At 58.0% G+C, this 19,487-nt stretch overlaps 1 protein-coding gene across 1 annotated transcript; it reads right to left on the bottom strand.

Annotated features, from left to right (window-relative positions):
• Window positions 1-1,283: 1,283 nt before the first annotated feature.
• Window positions 1,284-11,250, bottom strand: RHBDD2 (rhomboid domain containing 2). Its single transcript, XM_062180279.1, has 4 exons — window positions 11,025-11,250; window positions 8,616-9,023; window positions 4,522-4,672; window positions 1,284-2,160 (listed from the first exon to the last, which is right to left on the bottom strand). The coding sequence occupies exons 1-4, from the start codon at window positions 11,200-11,202 to the stop codon at window positions 1,803-1,805; spliced, it is 1,095 nt and encodes a 364-aa protein (XP_062036263.1). The 5' UTR covers window positions 11,203-11,250; the 3' UTR covers window positions 1,284-1,802.
• Between the last annotated feature and the right edge of the window lie 8,237 nt (window positions 11,251-19,487).

The following is a 19,487-nucleotide window of genomic DNA, read 5'->3' as shown; positions in this document are numbered from 1 at the left end:
TCACTGTTCTCCAGAGCACCAGACGGCGGCTCTCGGGATGCGATGGCCTCTCCATTGGTTGATTGTACAAACACTTCCTGGGCAGTCGAGCGCTCATCTTCGTGGCCAATCTCCAGCCCCTACCTGAGGCGAGGCCCAGCGATGGTTTGTGGGCAGGGGATGCGCTGGTGGGCAGAACCACAGGAAATGTGTTGGGGTAGGGGGGAGGTTGGGAACCCTTCCAAATCCTCCAAATTGCAGCTGGGGGTGAGACCTGGCTCCAGGCTGCCCACGTGCCGGGGCCAGAGCAAGGCAAAGTCCAGAGGAACCAAGAGACCTAAGGTGAGCCCGTCTGGGAGCAGCAGGTGCGGCAGGGCTGCTCTGGGGCCTGCTCTGCCTCCATGGAGCCCCACCAGCACCATGAGGGGTGGGAGACCGTTGGGCTGAATGACCTCTGCCCTTCGGCCGCCCCGGAGGCCTGGGGCCCCTGCCAACTCCGGTCACATAGTCCTCTAAGGAAAGCCAGAGGAAGCAGGAATGTGTCCGTGCCCCACGGGGAGCAGGTGCCCCATGTACCTGCTTCCGGCCCAGGCCTGAGACCGGAGCCGAGGGGAAGCATCTACCAACAGCCGCTTGCATTCCCCGAGGGTGAGGGTGCTCCGGGGAAGGGGCTGCTGGGTATGGCTGGAGTCAGATGCCCCAGGCAGGGCCCTGTCACCTGCTCTGTGACCTCAGGCAAACCGCACTTCCCACCCCTTACCCCAGTGCAGGCTCCTTCCTGTTCCCGTCTCACAGGCCACCTGAGTGTGGGCATCACTGGCCCACCCTCGCCATGCTGCGTGGGTCTGGAGCTCTGTCGTATCCACTCTTGAATACCTAGGACGTCCCAGCCAGCCCGCCAGGGTGGACATCAGCTCTTGGCATAAAGGCTTAGGCACTGGCCGGCACCCATGGCAGGGGCTCGCCGTGAGGAGCCCCAGATGATGGTGACCAGAAACCTCTTGCTACCAGTGCCTATGTCACTTCCTGGGCCACAGCCCTGGTTCTCGAGCTCTGCCAACACCCCCGCCTCCCCAGCGGCAGCGGTGGCCTGCTCCCCTGTCCACCTCCAGGTTGCCCAAACGTCCAGCTCGCCTCCCAGCCCTCCCAATGCCTCTGCCATTCACTTCCCGTGTTAAGACGCTCCCCGGCCTTGACGCACAGGGCATGGGCTGGTGGCCCTGGCCTGACCCTGCCCATCTCCTGCACCCCTGCCCGCATGCCAGTCTCCTCTGTCTTCCCAGACCACAAGAGAAGGCACAGGCTACAGGCATGTGAGACGCTGTTTCTTTATTCAAAAGTAAGCAACACCATGACCCATCAGTAAGCAGCTTCGTTCACGTGGGCCGGGGTGACCCCGGGGGTGATACACCACACGGGGCTGTCCAGCACACAGCCAGGAGCTCCCCCAGGGCAGGGACACAGACACCACAGAACCAAGAGCACTGTGAACCACAGGGAGGGAGGGAGGAGCTGGAAAAGCCACCGGCAGCCACCAGCCACCACCGCCGGCTCCCTCATCTCCCACGTGTCCCCTGGGGACCCTGGGCCTGCAGCTAGGAACCCTGGTGCTGCCATCACAGGGCCACACGACACAGAAGGCTTCCTTCTGCCTCTGTACACTGTGACAATAAACCCTGCTTCACAAAGCTGTCGGGGCACAGAGGAGACCGAGGTGGGGACACTGATCCAGGTACTCAACACAGCCTGGCACAGACACACTCAATAAATAATCGCGAAGAAACGTCGGCCCCCACGGCCTCCTGGGGGCGGCCAAGACTCCCTCAGGGCACTGGGACCCTCGAGGACTCCTTGGCGCCTGTGGCCCCTGGAGTGCCCAGGGCTCCAGAGTACACTGAGCCGGGGCAGCTGTCGGGGGCAGGGGGCTGGATCCCCAAGGAGGCACCCACAGAGGCTGGGTAGACAGCAGAGGAGCTAGGGCTTGGACCAAAATGGTTCTGCACATAGCACAGGCCGGACGCAGGCTGGTATGGAGGCGGGCTGGGCGTGTGCCCTGGGGCGCATGCTGGCCAGGAGGCTGGCTTCTGGCTGCCGGCGTGCTGCATCTGGGTGACAGGGTGGCTCGGGGACAGGTGAGGGTGGCAGCTCTGTGTGGGATAGGAGCCGGGCACGGGGTTCAGCCTGGAATGGAACAGAGGGAACACGGTCACTCAGCCAGCCATGCCGCGGCACACTCTGTCATCACACTTGAGGACGGCATGGCTGCTGTCCTGTGTTCACAGGTGACCCCTGCCCTGGGCAGTCCCTGCGATTGGCTCTAGGTGCCCAGGGAGAGAGGGGTCGACGCACAGCCCACAGCTAGTGATACACAGGCAATGGCCACCCCTGGGACTGCAGAAAGGGCCACTGTCAGTCTCCCACCCAGATCTGCCTATCCCAGTGTGGCTCACAGAGGCCAAGGGCAGCTCAGCGTGGAAGGACTTTCCTGGGGGCCGTCGCTGTGGTGTAGTGGAAAAAGCCACCACTTGAAATGCTGGCATCCCATAGGGGTGCTGGTTCGAATCCTGGCTGTTCCACTTCCAGTCCAGCTCCCTGCTAATGGTCTGGGAAAAGCAGTGGAAGATGGCCCAAGTGTTTGGGCCCTGGCTACCGACATGGGAAACCTGGATGGAGCTCCTGGCTCCTGACTTCGCCCTGGCCCAGTTCTGGCTGCTGCAGCCATCTGGGGAGCGACCCAGCGGATGGAAGATATCTGTGTCTCTCCCCCTTCTATAACTCAAATTTTCAAAACAAATAAATAAATCTTTTGGGGTCGGTGGTGTAGGGGTAAAGCCACTGCCTGCAGTGCCAACATTCCATATGGGCACCGGTTCGTGTCCCAGCTGCTCCACTTCCGAGCCAGCTCTCTGCCGTGGCCTGGGAAAGCAGTGGAAGATGGCCCAAGTGTTTGGGCCCCTGCACCTGCGTGGGAGACCTGGAAGAAGCTCCTGGCTCCTGGCTTCGGATCAGCACAGCTCCGGCCATTGCAGCCATCTGGGAAGTGAACCAGCGGATGGAAGACCTCTCTAACTCTGACTTTCAAGTAAATAAATAAATCTTTTAAAAATTAAATAGATCTAAAAAAAGAAAGAAAGAAAGAAAGAACATTCTTGCTGTGGCCTGCCTTGGCAACTGGACGAGTATCAGTCACCAGAACCGTCCAGCTTATGGCTGCTGACCGCCACCAGCTTCTTAAGATTGAATTAAAAAAAACCCAAACTTTAAAAAAAATTTATTTGAAAAGGAAAGAGAGAGAGAGAGAGAGAGAGAAAGAGAGAGAGAGAGAGAAGGAGAGAACCTTCCATCTTCTGGCTCACTCCCTAAATGCCTACGACAGCTGGTTCTGGGCCAAGCCTAGCCAGGAACCCAGAACTCAGTCTGGGACTCCCACGTGGGTAGCAGGGACCAAGTACTTGAGCTGTCACCTCTCTTTCCCAGGGTCACCCCTCCTACCTGGGGTCACCTCTCCCTCCCAGGGTCACCTCTCCCTACCTGGGGTCACCCCTCCTTCCTGGGGTCACTTCTCCCTGCCAGGGTCACCCCTCCTTCCCAGGGTCACTGCTCCCTCCTGGGCTGTGCACCAGCAGGAAGTTGGATCAGAAGCAGCGGACCAAGGACTGGAACCGGACAGGCAGCCCAGGGAGGGACGCGGGTGTCCCTGAAGTGCTGCAGCACACGCCGCCCCACCATCTGCCCTGATTGAGGGGACCCCACACGAGGAGGGACACTTTGCACCCAAGACCCCTGAAGCCCGCTCAAAAGTCCGAGGATGATTAACCCTCCCCTCAGCACCCCCGCTTCCATTTCCAGTCTCCCCCACGTATTTTCCTGGAGCAGAATGGGGGAGTTTGCATTTCTGCTGAAGAACCCAGCCCCTGCCCCCTCCTTCACAAGACGGCCCCAGGCCAGGGCCACTGAAGGCTGGGAGCAGCTCCCAGCTGGACAGAGCCCTGCCCAGGCCTGGGGGAGGGTGGGAGCCACCGGGGAAGCAGCGTGACTTCCAGGAAAGGGGCCAGTGACGGGACGGAGCCCTACCCGGCGTGATGGAAACCGAGCGTGAGGAGCGCTGGCCAGCAGGGCCCTGGTCCTGGGTCTGTGTGACCCACCTGTGTCCTGCACGGCCTCCTCTACAGAGAGCACTAGCAGGAAGCTAGAACAGGAAGTAGAGCTGGGGCTCGAACCCAGGCCCTCCAATACGGGATGCTGGCTTCCCAAGCAGTATCTTAACCCCTGTACCAGATACCCGGCCCCACCCCACTTCCAGCCAGGGCTGGCGGCCTCCGCGGGCTCTGACCTGCGGCGTGGTTAAGGGCAGGCAGACAGGGCTCTCCAAGTGACTCAGGGCTCAGCCTCCCTCAGACACACCGGGCGGCAGGCAGGGAGCAGGAGGCCATGCCTGCCCACGCCTGCCCACGCCCGGCCCCTCTGCTCCTCCACCCCAGGTGCTGACCCAGCCGCGCCCCGAGATGGGAGGCTGGGAGGGTGGCGCAGCTCTGGGCTCACCTGCGGCTCTGGGCGGCCCTTCTCTCCGCAGAGGAGCCCGAGATGTACTTGAAGAGGGAGATCCTCCTCATGAGGCTGAAGGGGAACTTCTGGTCCAGCTTCAGGGCCACCCGCTCCGGGAGGTCCAGGGAGCAGCAGTACGTGAGGCCGTCTGCGCTTGGCGTCAAGGCCAATGGAGGCAGCGGAAGGGAGTGGGCACGAAGGCCAGCGCCTGCTGACTCGAGGGGCGGCCACGCCTGCTCCACCACCCACTCTGGCTGGGGGCTCAAGCTCGGGGGAGGCCGAGTCACCAGGACCCACCGCACTCACGGGGACGGGACCCGGCAGCAGGGTGCCCGCCCAGGCCCTTTCTCGAGCTCCCCTAACCGCTGCGGTCAGCCTGCCAGCACACACCCCTGTCCCTGGGGGGCGAGGCACGAGGCTGTCCCGGGGTCCTCAGGGGGACGGGCGGCTCTTGCACCTTCATCCCAAGCAGCTGGCACCCTGCATCCATGGGGCTCCTGTCACCACCCCTCCCAGCCTGAAGGTGCCCTGGTCAGCTGACCCGTGTCTGCCCACCACAGCCTCACCCTTGGTTCATGCACATTTTCCTTTTTTTTTTTTTTGACAGGCAGAGTGGACAGTGAGAGAGAGAGACAGAAAGAAAGGTCTTCCTTTTTGCCGTTGGTCACCCTCCAATGGCCGCTGCGGCCGGCGCATCGCGCTGATCCGAAGCCAGGAGCCAGGTGCTTCTCCTGGTCTCCTATGCGGGTGCAGGGCCCAAGGACTTGGGCCATCCTCCACTGCCTTCCCGGGCCATAGCAGAGAGCTGGCCTGGAAGAGGAGCAACCGGGATAGAATCTGGCGCCCCAACCGGGACTAGAAGCCGGTGTGCCGGCGCCGCTAGGTGGAGGATTAGCCTGTTAAGCCACGGCGCCGGCCACATTTTCCTTTAATACCCAGCGTCACCTCCGAGGGCCTGGGCTGCGGGGTGAGCGACAGGCGACACACCAGGAATAAGCCACGGGCTAGGGGAAGTGGGGCGAAGCAAAGGGCTACCTGTGGAAGCCCCGGCTGGGGGCCCAGCCTGGCCAAGGCAGAGCCCAGAGGGCGCACCTGACCTGAGGGAGTGGAGCAGACGCCGGGCACCCAGGCATGGGCAGCAGCAGCTAGAAGGCTGCAGGGAGGCCCCCCGGAGGGGAGGGCGTCCTGCAGGCGCAGTTCTTAGCACTGTGACTAAGACCGCTGGCTGCTGGGCCGGGCCGTCCCAACCGTTCTAGGACGTCCCGCCGGTCACTGCAATGACCAAGCCTTGCAGGAGAGCAGTGGATTTCTGAACCCGATTCCGGGTGGTCAGCGAGGCTGCCGGAAGTCAAAGGCTGTCGCAGCTGCCGACCCTGGGACAGCTTCGGGAAACCCATGCCACTTCTGGCCGATGAAGCGATGGGAGGCCAGTCCTCCCGCCAGACATAACCACCAGCCAGGGCACGACGCAGCGAGCCGACGGCTTTGGACTTTGGACAGTGAGCACTGCCGGCCCGTGATCCCTTGTGGAAGAAGAAACGAGGAAGCGAGGCCTGAGATCACGCTGGCTTTCCACAGGGAGGCACCTCCCGAACCGCAGCACGGGGACAGCACCGGAGAGGCCGCAGCCGGGATCTGCCGGCCGGTGTCATGGCGAGGGGGCGGTGCTCGGAGCAGCAGCCCCGGCATCTGCACAGCTGGGTACCAGGGTGCACATGCCCAGGCTGACGCCTCACGCCCGGCAAGATCAGGGCAGGGAGGGGAGCGGAGACCCTAACTCTTCGTGGTAGCAACACCCTCGTGTTCCAACCAGACAGAGCCAGTTCTCACTGGAACCCCAGGGCGCTCAGAGGAGACCTCCCAGAAGCCAATGCCTCCAAATAAGACTGCGGTGGCTGCTGGGTAGGAGCTCCTGCAGCCCCTCCCTGGAAGTGCTTACAAACAAACTTCAGGGTCCAGGCTCGACTCCACATGAACTAGCAGTGCCCCGCAAGATGACAGCCTGCAACGGTGCAGCCAGCACAACCCACGCACGGCAGCGGGGTCCGGGTCCAGGGGATAACCAGCCGACGGAAGCAAACAGATCCAGAGAGGACGTCGCTATGAAGAGGTAAGTATTTAAAGGAAGGCAGAAATGCAATGAGGGGACACAAAGTCCCCTCATTGTACAAAATGAGTACAAAAATGAGAATTACAACAACAACAACAACAACAACAAACGGAACCTCTTGAGCTACAAGAGAAACATGGAAGAGAAACACAGAACCCGTGCGCTGGGTTGAGCAGGAGGTTAAGACCCCACAGGAGGGGCCAGCACCACGGTGTAGTAGGTAAAGCTGCTGCCTGAAGTGCCGGCATCCCACTTCCGATCCAGCTCTCTGCTGGGGCCTGCGAAAGCAGTAGAAGATGGCCCAAGTCCTTGGGCCCCTGCACCCACGTGGGAGACCTGGAGGAAGCTCCTGGCTCCTGACTTCAGATTGGTGCAGCTCTGGCCGTTGTGGCCATCTGGGGGAGTGAACCAGCGAATAGAAGACCTCTCTGTCTGTCTCTCTCTGCTCTGCCTCTCTGTAACTTTGCCTTTCAAATAAATAAGTCTAAAAAAAAAAAAAAAAACAAACCACGACAGGAGAGGGTCCTGCGCTGGGAGCCAGGGCAACAGAAGAATCCAAACCGAGGTGGGGAGGAGGCTGAGAACAATGCCAGGCCGCTGAGCGCATGTGTGATTGGGGTTCTGCACGGAGAGGGGCCAGAACACAGGGCCTGGACAAACAACCACCATCCTTTTTCCTTCCAGATCTGATGAACGATCAACAAACTGCGCACAAGAGACACAGAGAAGCCCACCTCAAGGCAGGTCATCATCAAACAGCTGGAAAACAACGATAAAGCAAGAAAAATCATGCAGGTAGCCAGATACAACTCATCGTATAAAGCAGAAAAATAAAAATCACTACTAATTTCTCACCAGAGGCGATGCAAGGCAGGTGACAATGCAGTGACATTTTTAAAGGTTGAATATCAATGACATTATATTTATTTTATTTTTTTTTTTTTGACAGGCAGAGTAGACAGTGAGAGAGAGACAGAGAGAAAGATCTTCCTTTGCCGTTGGTTCACCCTCCAATGGCCACCGCGGTAGGCGCGTTGCGGCCGGCGCACCGCGCTGATCCAATGGCAGGAGCCAGATACTTATCCTGGTCTCCCATGGGGTGCAGGGCCCAAGGACTTGGGCCATCCTCCACTGCCCTCCCTGGCCACAGCAGAGAGCTGGCCTGGAAGAGGGGCAACCAGGACAGGATCGGTGCCCCAACCGGGACTAGAACCCGGTGTGCCGGCGCCGCAAGGCGGAGGATTAGCCTAGTGAGCCGCAGCGCCGGCCCCATTATATTTAAATTTTAAAAAACAAGAGCTAAGCTAGCCACTGGTCGTATTTCTATAGTTACCCACCTTAATAGCCTGCAGATTCATAAATTCGAATAGATTTTAGATGTCTAACCCCCAACACTGCCAAACCTGATGTTTAAAACAGTAACCTCACTCTGTATTCTAGAATGTGTCCCCCTAAGCACACAAACAAGACTGACCCTGCATTTTCAATCACTCCTATGGCCAAGGTCTGTCTGTCTTTTTCTGGGGAGAAGATCAAACCAGACAAAAAACAGTAACAAAACCAAACGAATCCCTCTCCTGTTCCTTTCATGGAGTATCTCTGGCCTGTGGGTATTCCAGATTCTTCCAGTGAAAACACTTATCACGATCAGTCAAACGTAGGTTACACCTCGGCTTCTGGGAGGAGGAAAACCGGACCAACTCAGCATGTTGCGCTACGCAGCAGCGCTACGCTGGCATGAGCAGGTGACCAGGTGACCGCAGGGACCGCTCCCAGGTGGGGAACTGCCCGTCCAGGGCTGTGACGTAAACTGCCCGGGGCCACATGGGTGTCAAAGCTGAAGGGAGAACCTGGGCTGCCTCTGGTCATCCCCCGCCCCCAGCCTGGGCGACACCCCTGACATCCCAGCCCCAGCACGCTGGCCGCCAAGGGCACTTGGCACGGCCCCAGGCTAGCCACGAGCGCCCTCCAGGAAGGATACACGCCAGCCCGATGGCGAGCCCGCACACGTTGCTGAGGAAGGACGTCTGGGGGATGAGCCAGGAGGCACCCAGCAGGAGCCAGGGCACCAGGCCTGAGGGCACGACCACGCCGAACACCAGGGCGCGCCTCACGCGCGAGCGCACGGACGTGACGCCCAGCATGGCGAAGGCCACCGGCGTGAACCCCCGGGCATCCTCCACCTCTCCCAGCTTCGACAGCGAAGACACGGCCTCAAAGGACAGGAAGATGATGGCGGAGAAGACGGTGAAGATCAGGGTGAAGAAGCAGTGGCGCACGGTGCCCACGGTCCTCTCAAAATTGCCAGCGAAGCGCCAGATGACGATGGCACCGCAGAGCAGGGACACCGGGTTCTCATAGATGAAGATGTAGGTCACCAGCCTGTAAACTGGAGAGGCAGCTGGGTTACAGACCTGCGGGACGGAAAGAGAGCCCCAGGCCAAGGACCAGATGCCGGTGGAGACCAGCGGCCCGCAAGGCCGAGGCTCCCTCCACTCTCCCCAGGGGCCCCGGTGCAGGTCTTATAACTGGTGATGCATTTCCACGTGGGGAGAAGATGCCCTGGGCACAGGGTGGGGCCTGAAGCGGCCAAGCACTTTGTAATCTTTCTCCAGCTTGCACACTGACCCACCTCACTGGGCAGTCTGAGGGTTAATTGTATCGGCCTCAGGGTGCACTGAGTGGGTGTCACTTAACACTCTGTGTGCCAGTCTCCTCTCCTTCCATGGGGGCTGTTCAGGGGGGAGAGAAAAGGGACTGTGAATTATTTGGCAACTATGATAAGGATCCTAAGACCATCATTCGTCACAGAGACAGGGAAACTGGATGTCTGCCTTGTAGATGCTTATGCAAAATCTTAACAGGTGCCGTGAGGTTCCTGCACAGTAAGACGGCAGAGGGCTCTTACTGCTCTGCAAGCTGTTATCGCTAATGGGATTTTACATGCCTGTGTATACAAAGAACCAGCCCAAAGGAGGGAGACCAGTGACAGCAACGTCGGACTCGGGAGCCTGGCGAGTCAGCGTGGAATCCTGGCTCGGCCAAGTCCAAGTCACAGCCCGGTCAGCCCGACTTTGCCCGTGGCAGAGGAACCAGCGTTAGATGTGAGGTTCCGGGGTTCACGCGTCCATGAACCTCCCCACTATGGAAGCTGAAGAACGAGGCCTCCATTCAGGCCTCTGTGAGGAGGTGCTGTGCCTGCCTGGGGGTTTAGATTTGAGCGAGGCAGCGGCTCCGGGACACACACCGGTCATGCTCTCTCTGGAAGACTCCATCACCTGCAGAGTACTTCCGGGGCCGGCGCTGTGGCGTAGCGGGTTAAGCCGCCTGCCGGCAACACTAGCATGGCACATGGGCGCCCCCTCAAGCCCTGGCTGCTCCACTTCTGATCCAGCTCCCTGCTAATGCGCCTGGGAAAGCAGCGGAGGATGGCCCTAGTGCTTGGGCCCCTGCACTCACGTGGGAGACGGGATGGGAGTGAACCAGCAAAGGAAGACCTCTCTCTCTCTGCCTCTAACTCTGCCTTTCAAATATATATATGTCGTCAAGTACTTCCAAAATAGAAATTCCAAGTATAAAGGTGGTGCAAAGATTCTAGATGCCATTTCTGTATGTCTTGGGACTTAGATACCCACAAAGCCTTAGTTCCAAAACCACGCACAATAAAAACAAAAACCTGGCTTCCTCTCTCGGCTGCGCGACTCAAACCTGCACGGTTCCCCAACACCAAGCCTCCATCTCACGCAGATAACGGGCAACTGAGTAAGACCTGCGCCACGGGGTCGCCGGGCGCGTTAACTCAAGATGCCCGCGCGCGGCTGCGCTTTGCAAAAAAGCCAATTTCCCACGGCCCTCCTGGGAGAATGAGGAAGGCACGGACGGTCACATCCAATCGCCGTGCAAAATTTCTGAGACAAGGGCCACCTGTTCCAAAGGCGGAAGACGCTCCGCTTCCCAGAGTGAGCGGGACTCGCAGTCGGGATGAAGGGGCGACCAGAGGTCAGTCCTCCCCCCCCCAACCCCTCCTCCCACCGCCCCAGGCGCCGGGCAAAGCTCCCCGACCAGTCTTCCCAGGGGAGTCGTTGGTGGGCGTGTGCACGAGGGGCGGGGAGACGGGGGGTGGGCGTGTGCACGAGGGGAGGGTCGACAGGGGCGGCTTCACCCCCCCCAAACTGAGCACGTGCTGCTGGGCCAAGGAGTCCGGGGGTCTTGACCAGCGCGCTGGCCACAGGGAGGGGACACCTGCGATGCCCGAGGCAGCGGGAGGCGGTGCTGCTCCTCCAGGCGCGGGCGGCGGGGTGCCGAGGCCCGGGAGGCTGCAGCCGGTGACCCAGGTCGGAGAGACCCCCCCCCCAAGCCCCCACCCCGCCAGACCCCCGCCCCGGCTCACTTTGCCAGTTGCGCAGCGCTTCGGACCGCAGCGACAGGCCCGACGGCGCCAGCGGCGGCTGCAGCAGGAACAGGCGAGGCCCGGACACCAGCAGCGAGAGCAGCGCCGTGAAGAAGGTGGCGGACGGCACCTCGGGGCACAGAGCCCAGCTGCGGCTCGCGGCGCCGGAGGCCGCCATGGCCCGCCGCGTTCCCGCGCTCCCCGAGCCGGCCCTCGGCTCCTTCCGCCTCCCCGCGGCTGTCTCCCCTGGCAACAGCCGACCGGAAGCCCCGCCTCCCCGGTGGCCCCGCCCCCGCGCCGGGCTGCCCAATCCGATCGCGCCCGCCTGCGCTGGGCGCGCCCTGACCTGGGGCTGTGTGGGTCGCTGGGCAGCAGCCCTGGCGTTGACCCCCCCGGGTCACAGGGCCCTGTCCTGCCGCACCCATGCCCCTCAGCTGTATCCACCCCCATCAGGCCGAAGGCGAGGCTGGGCCGGAGCGGAGCTGCACCGATCTGAAGCCAGGAGCCAGGAGTTTCTTCGGGGTCTCCCTCGCAGGTGCAGGAGCCCTAGCACTGGGGCCATCTTCCACTGCTTTCCCAGGCTATAGCGGAGAGCTGGATTGGAAGTGGAGCAGCCGGGACTCGAACCCGCGCCCACTTGGGATGGTGGTGTTGCGACAGTCTGCTGGGCTCAGAGGCAGGTCGCTTGGACCTGGTTGGAATGAGGAAAAGGGAGTCTCTCTGCAAAATGATGCTTCCCCAAAAGTCATCTTTAGCAAGATGAAAGTGCCGAATCCTGTGTGTTCCTCCCCAAAAGCTGCCTTTAGCAGGACAGAGGTGCCTGGCCCAGCCCTCTGGTGCCGCTTGTGTTTTACAGGTGGAACAAGATTATGAATACGGCCGGCGCCGCGGCTCAATAGGCTAATCCTCCACCTAGCGGCGCCGGCACACCGGGTTCTAGTCCCGGTCGGGGCACCGATCCTGTCCCGGTTGCCCCTCTTCCAGGCCAGCTCTCTGCTGTGGCCAGGGAGTGCAGTGGAGGATGGCCCAAGCCCTTGGGCCCTGCACCCCATGGGAGACCAGGATAAACACCTGGCTCCTGCCATCGGATCAGCGCGGTGCGCTGGCCGCAGCACGCCTACTGCGGTGGCCATTGGAGGGTGAACCAACGGCAAAAGGAAGACCTTTCTCTCTGTCTCTCTCTCTCACTGTCCACTCTGCCTGTCAAAAATAAAAAAAAAAAAAATAAAAAAAATAAAAAAAAGATTATGAATACAGCCTTCTGACTGTTAGCTGCTGTTCTCCTGGGGGAGTGAACCAGCGAACGGAAGGTTCTCTCTGTCCATCCTGCATTTCAAATAATAAAATACATCTTTAAAAAAATGGCCTAGTATTTGAGTATAACCGACAAATATCCTTCCATGTACCTCATCGGATGAGGCGCTGGCGATGCCAGCGTCTCTCATGAGCTGGTTCAAGTCCCTGCTGTTCTGCTTCTGATCCAGCTCTCTGCTGTGGCCTGGGAAAGCAGCAGAAGGTGGGCCAAGTGCTTGGGCCCCTGCACCCGCGTGGGAGACCTGGATGGAGTTCCAGGCTCCTGGCTTCAGCCTGGCCCAGCCTCAGTGTTGTGGATATTTGGGGAATGGACCAGTATATAGATCACAAACCCTTTCTCTCTCCTTTGCTCTGCCTTCCAAAGAAGCCCTTTGAGAGAGAGAGAGAGAGAGAGAGAACGAGGAAAGAGTGCAGGCAGGATAAGAGATGGGTCAAAGAAGACGAGAGGGGGAGAGAGTCTTTTTAGGGAGTCTGGAAGAAGAGTTAAAAGCAGGAGCAGCAATGGGGCACAGATGGGAGAGAGAAGAAAAGGAAGTTTGAATGATACATTGTAGTCCTGTTGTAGCCTCTGTGTGTGTGTGTGTGTGTTAAAATGAGAAGTACAGGCTGGCACCACGGCTCACTAGGCTAATCCTCCGCCTGTGGCATCGGTACCCTGGGTTCTAGTCCCGGTCGGGGCGCCGGATTCTGTCCTGGTTGCTCCTCTTCCAGGCCAGCTCTCTGCTATGGCCCGGGAGTGCAGTGGAGGATGGCCCAGGTCCTTGGGCCCTTCACCCGCATGGGAGACCAGGAAGAAGCACCCGGCTCCTGGCTTTGGATTGGCACAGCGCTGGCCGTAGTGGCCATTTGAGGGGTGAACTAACAGAAGGAAGACCTTTCTTTCTGTCTCTCTCTCTCTCACTGTCTATCTGCCTGTCAAAAAGAAAAAAAGATAAAAAAAAATGAGAAGTACAGCCATCCTGAATTTCCTTCTGGTTGTAAGAGTCACTCTGACACCCTGAGCCCCCAGCCCGCTGAGTCCTGGCTTTTTCCTGGTGATGGTGATGGTGATGATGATGGTGATGAGGATGATTGTTTTAATGAATGGGCATAGGCCCAGTGTTGTGCTTGGGAACCCTGAGTTTGCAGAAATCTACTGGAGATGTGTTGCTAAACGGGATGTGTTTGTTCAGGGGTTGGTGTTTTTGGGGGCGGAGTTAAGACTTGGGATGCCTGTCCCTCCCATATCGGGGGCCTAGGTTTGAGTCCTGACCCCACTCCCTGCTAATGCACACCCCCGGAGGCAGCAGGTCCCTGCCACCCACACGGGAGATGGGGACTGAGTTCCTGGCCCCCAGCTCAGGCCTGGCCCAGCCCTGGCTGTTGTTGGCATGTGGAGAGCGAACCAGCAGATAGGAGATCTTTCTGTGTTTGTCTTTCTCTCTCACTCTCTCTTTCAAATAAATAAAAACAAATTAGAAAAAGAAACCTTAAATGTATGTTTTAAAATAGCCACATGCACATGGGGCTGGTGTTGTGGTGCGGCAGCTTAAGCAGCCACTAAGGCCCGGCTGCTCCACTGCTGATCCAGCAGCTCCCTGCTAGTGCACCTAGAAAAACAGCGGAAGGTGGCCCCAGGTGCTTGGGTCCCTGCTACACACGTGGGAGACCTGGATGGAGTTCCTGGCTCCTGGCTTCAGCCTGGCCCAGCCTCAGGTGTTGTGGGCATTTGGGGAGTGAAATCATTGAATGGAAGATATCTCTCTCTCTCTCTCTCGCTCTACTACTGCCCCAAACACACACACACATAAACTGTATACAGAGTTTGTTGCTATAAATTAAACCTCAATATAACTTTTTTTAAAATGCTGATATATCAAAATAAATATTTATCACGACTGGTTCAAATTTCCACCCCTTATTGTGCCTGTACACCATGTGGAGTGAGGCATGAAGAAACGGAATAACCTAGGGCCAGTCAAGATTCACTCCCCAAATGGTCCCAACAGTGGGGGCCAGACCAGGCCAAAGCCAGGAGCCTGGAGCTTCATCCGGGTCTCCCCATGGGTGCAGGGGCCCAAGCACTTGGGCCATCTTCTACTGCTTTTCCAGGTGCATTAGCAGGGAGCGGGATGGGAAGTGGAGCAGCTGGGACTCGAACCAGTGCCTATGTGGGATGCTGACATTGCAGGCAGTGGCTTAACCTACTGTGCCACAACATGGCTCAATCACACTGCTCTTATTTAAAAAAAATATTTATTTATTTGGAAGAGTTAGAGAGAGAAGGAGAAACATTTCAGCATTGTTTGCAAAATAGACTTATCCCTTAATTCCACTTTTTTTTTTTTTTTGAAAGTCGCCTCCTATAAGCCCCAGAAATGTCACCTGGTAGGGCTAAGACACCACGATTTGGGGTGGCCCCTGGATTGACCCTGCCCCAGCCCACCCCAGGGCATGTCCGCAGGTCCCAGGCTGGGGGGGGGGGCGCGAAGTGGGGGCCTTGGCCTCGATGACCACAACCATGACCACCACCACCACCATCACCACGTTCCAGCCCTCCAGCGGGGGGTGGGGCTCAGCCTCCCCAGCCACTCATCCTCAGGGCCAGCACGGCTCCTGGTTGGTCTAACGGAGACCCTCAGGGGAGGGGTCAAGAGCTAGGCACTCCGCACTGCCCCCTGGCTGACAGAGGAGGCCTCCACACCACCCCCTGGCTGATGGAGGAGGCCTCGCTGTGCGGTGGGCACCCTGGCTTCTAGCATGACGCCTGCGTCTCCCCAAGACTTGGCTGCAGGGGGCTCGGGAGAGGGGGTGGGTGGGAGTCCAGCAGGGTGGCCGGGCCCGTGACTGCCATTCCGAGAACACTGTGGGGCCTACAGGGGTCAGACCTGGAGCTACGAGACCCACAGCTGGGGTCGGCCTGTGACGCTGGCTGCTCTCCTTCCCAGCGCGCTCCCTGCTGATGGCAGCCGGCCCGGCCCAAGTTGCTGGGCCCTGCACCCGCGTGGGAGATCCTGATGTCACTCCTGGCACTCCTGGCTTCGGCCTGGCCCAGCCCAGGCGGGTGTGACCATCTGGGTAGTGAACCAGCAGATGTCTCTCTGTGTGTGACTCTTTCAAACACATCTTTTTCAAAAAATTAAAATGTTACATAGCAAAACATAAAACGCAGTAAGAGAGGCACCTAGAGACAAAGGTGGATCTGTGAAAGAAGTTTCTGAAACCAGCGATCCGACCTTGTGCCTTCTAAAATAGAGCACACATCAGGCCGGCGCTGTGGCTCAACAGGCTAATCCTCCGCCTTGCGGCGCCGGCACACCGGGTTCTAGTCCCGGTCGGGGCACCGGTCCTGTCCCGGATGCCCCTCTTCCAGGCCAACTCTCTGCTGTGGCCCGGGAGTGCAGTGGAGGGTGGCCCAAGTGCTTGGGCCCTGCACCCCATGGGAGACCAGGAGAAGCACCTGGCTCCTGCCATCGGATCAGCGCGGTGCACCGGCTGCAGCGCGCCAACCGCGGCGGCCATTGGAGGGTGAACCAACGGCAAAAGGAAGACCTTTCTGTCTCTCTCTCTCTGACTGTCCACTCTGCCTGTCAAAAAAAAAAATAAATAAATAAAAATAAAAATAGAGCACACATCAAAACAAGACCAAGAAAGACAAATACCACGTGTTCTCCCTCCTACGCAGGAGCTAAAAGCCCAACAAGCAGGAAGCCTTCAACCCCGCCTGCTCCACTTCTGATGCAGCTCCCTGCTAATGCTCCAGGGAAAGCAGTGGAAGATGGCCCAAGGGCTGGGGCCCCTGCACCCAGGTGGGAGACCCGGAATAAACTCCTGGCTCCTGGCTTTGGATCAGCCCAGTTCTGGCCATTATGGCCATTTGGAGAGTGAACCAATGGATGGAAGACCTCTCTCTCTGTAACTCTGCCTCTCAAATAAATAAAACTTTTAAAAAGGGCCAAATATCACACCGTAGCCCATGAATATGTAAAAGAAGAGAAGGAATTAGAGGACACCAAGCCCACGCAGAGAAAAGGAAGGAAATTGTAAAGGTTAGAGTGGAAATAAAGGAAACAGAGAACAGGAAATCAACAGACATCGACACAACAAGGGTTTCCTAGGATTCCTGAAACAAATTGCTAGGCAGTGGGCAGTTGAAGAAGCAGGCAGTTGAAGGTGACAGAAATTGACCGCCCACGATTCTGGCGGCTGGAGATCTGGCATGTGACATCCGGGGTTGGTTCCTTCTGGAAGCCCTGAGGGAGCCCGGTCCCCTGCCTCGCCCACAGCTCCTGGTGGTCCCCGGCCATCTGTGGCCTTCCTGGCATTGGACGCATCGCTCCACATCCACTTTCCACCATGCCTCTGCCTCCAGGAGTCTCTCTCCTCCAAGGACATCAGTGGTTGGGTTAGGGCCCATTGCAGTCCACCGTGACCCCACATTCTGGGGGCTAGAACCCCACTATGTCCTCTTGGGAAACACAGCTCTACCTGTAAGATCGGTCTTTGAAAAGATAAACAGAATTGATGATTTTTTAAATGGCCCAAGTGCTTGGGCCCTGTACCCACATGGGAGACCAGGAGAAGCACCTGGCTCCTGGCTTCGGATCGGCGCAGCATGCCGGCTGTAGCAGCCATTTGGGGGGTGAACCAACGGGAGGAAGACCTTTCTCTCTGTCTCTCACTGTCTAACTCTGTAAAAAAAAAAAAAAAAAAAAAAGAAGGAATGAAGTTGGATCCCAGCTCACATCACACACAAAATTAATTCTAAACGGACGAAAGACCTAAATGTAAATGCTAACACGATGAACTCATAGAAGCAGTTCTTGGAGTAAACTTTCATGACCTTTGATTAGCTGGCAGTTTCTTAGTGCCTGCACCAGGCAACAGGAGAAAAACCGGAGCAGCTGGACTTCATGAAAATGAAGAGATCCTCTGTGTCCTCCCAAATGTGAACAGGCAACCTGCAGCAAGGGAGAAACAATTGGATACATCTTATTAGGAGCTAGTACCCAGAACATAGAAAGAGCCTGTGTAACTCTAAACTACAAAGATAACCCACTAAAAAAGAGGGCGAGGGGTCGGAATGGCCATTTCTTCAAAGATAGACAACTGACCGAGACACGCGTGGAATGGACGCCCAGTGGGAAACATCGTGAGTCACTGGGGAAAGGCGAATCGGAACCATCAGTGGCCGCGCCTGGATTCCAGACAGGGCACAGAGGAAGTGTTGGTGGGAAGGCGGAGCTTATGGAGCTTCCAGATGCTGCTGGCCATGGAGGTGGGTCCTCGGCACAAAACGGTGTCCGTCCTCCAAGACCTGTCCATGGAAATACCATATACAACACAGGCTAAAAAGAGGTGTCCAGGCCGGTGCCACGGCTCACTAGGCTAATCCTCTGCCTGCGGCACCCACACCCCAGGTTCTAGTCCTGGTTGGGGCACTGGATTCTGTCCCTGTTGCTCCTCTTCCTGTCCAGCTCTCTGCTGTGGCCCGGGAAGTGCTTGGACCCTGCACCCGCATGGGAGACCAGGAGAGGCACCTGGCTCCTGGCTTCGGATCAGAGCAGTGCACTGGCCGTAATGGCCATTTGAGGGCTGAACCAATGGGAGGAAGACCTTTCTCTCTGTCTCTCTCACTAACTCTGCCTATAAAAAAAAAAAAAAAAAAAAAAAAAAAAAAAAGAAAGAAAGAAAAAAGAGGTGTCCCCAACAAAGGCTTTTACACAAGTGTCTGTCGTGACTTTGTTCACGATAGCCAGCAAGTGGAAGCCACTCACGTGTCTATCAGCTGATGAATGGATGGAGAAACTGCGGTATCGTCATAAGATGAAGTTCCGGGGTCCGGTGCTATGGCATAGCAGGCTAAGGCGATGCCTGCAGTGCTGGAATCTCATATGGGTGCCGGTTCGAGTCCTGCCTGCTCCACTTCCCATCCAGCTTCCTGCTAATGTGCCTGGGAAAGCAGCAGAAGATGGCCCAAGTGCTTGGGCTTCAGCCACCCATGTGAGAGACCTGGATGGGGTCCCTGGCTCCTGACTTCAGCCTGGCCCAGCCCTGGCCAAATAGGCCATTAAGGGAGTACACCAGCAGATGGAAGGTTTCTCTGTCTCTCTCTTTCTCTGTAACTCTGCCTTTCAAATAAATAAATAAGTAAATCCTAAAAAAAAATTGGGGCTGGTGCTGTGGTGTAGTGGGTAAACCCACTGCCTGCAATGCTGGAATCCCATATGGGCGCCAGTTCAAGTCCTGGCTGCTTCACTTCTTTTTTTTTTTTTTTTTTTTTTTTTTGACAGGCAGAGTGGACAGTGAGAGAGAGACAGAGAGAAAGGTCTTCCTTTTGCCGTTGGTTCACCCTCCAATGGCCGCCGCGGTAGCACGCTGCGGCCGGCGCACCGCGCTGTTCCGATGGCAGGAGCCAGATGCTTATCCTGGTCTCCCCTGGGGTGCAGAGCCCAAACACTTGGGCCATCCTCCACTGCACTCCCTGGCCACAGCAGAGAGCTGGCCTGGAAGAGGGGCAACCGGGACAGGATCGGTGCCCTGACCGGGACTAGAACCCGGTGTGCCGGCGCCGCAAGGCGGAGGATTAGCCTGTTGAGCCACGGCGCCGGCCTTTTTTTTTTTTTTTTTTTTTTTTTGACAGGCAGAGTGGACAGTGTGAGAGAGACAGAGAGAAAGGTCTTCCTTTTGCCGTTGGTTCACCCTCCAATGGCCGCCGCGGTAGCACGCTGCGGCCGGCGCACCGCGCTGTTCCGATGGCAGGAGCCAGGTGCTTATCCTGATCTCCCATGGGGTGCAGGGCCCAAGGACTTGGGCCATCCTCCACTGCCCTCCCTGGCCACAGCAGAGAGCTGGCCTGGAAGAGGGGCAACTGGGACAGAATCCGGCGCCCCGACCGGGACTAGAACCCGGTGTGCCGGCGCCGCAAGGCGGAGGATTAGCCTAGTGAGCCGCGGCGCCGGCCTTGCTTCACTTCTGATCCGGCTCTCTGCTGTGGCCTGGGAAAGCAGTAGAAGCCTTTGGGCCCCTGTACCCTCGTGGGAGACCCAGAAGAAGCTCCTGGCTTCTGGCTTCAGATTGGCCCATCTCCGGCCATTGTGGCCATTTGGGTAGTGAACCAGCAGGTGGAAGACCTCTCTCTCTCTGCCTCTCCTTCTCTCTCTCTGTCTC

The sequence above is a fragment of the Lepus europaeus genome, chromosome 21 (assembly GCF_033115175.1).
Source record: "Lepus europaeus isolate LE1 chromosome 21, mLepTim1.pri, whole genome shotgun sequence".
Classification (NCBI taxonomy): Eukaryota; Metazoa; Chordata; class Mammalia; order Lagomorpha; family Leporidae; genus Lepus; species Lepus europaeus.
Note: the sequence above shows the minus strand (reverse complement) of the source record. Positions and strands in the feature narration are given on the sequence as shown.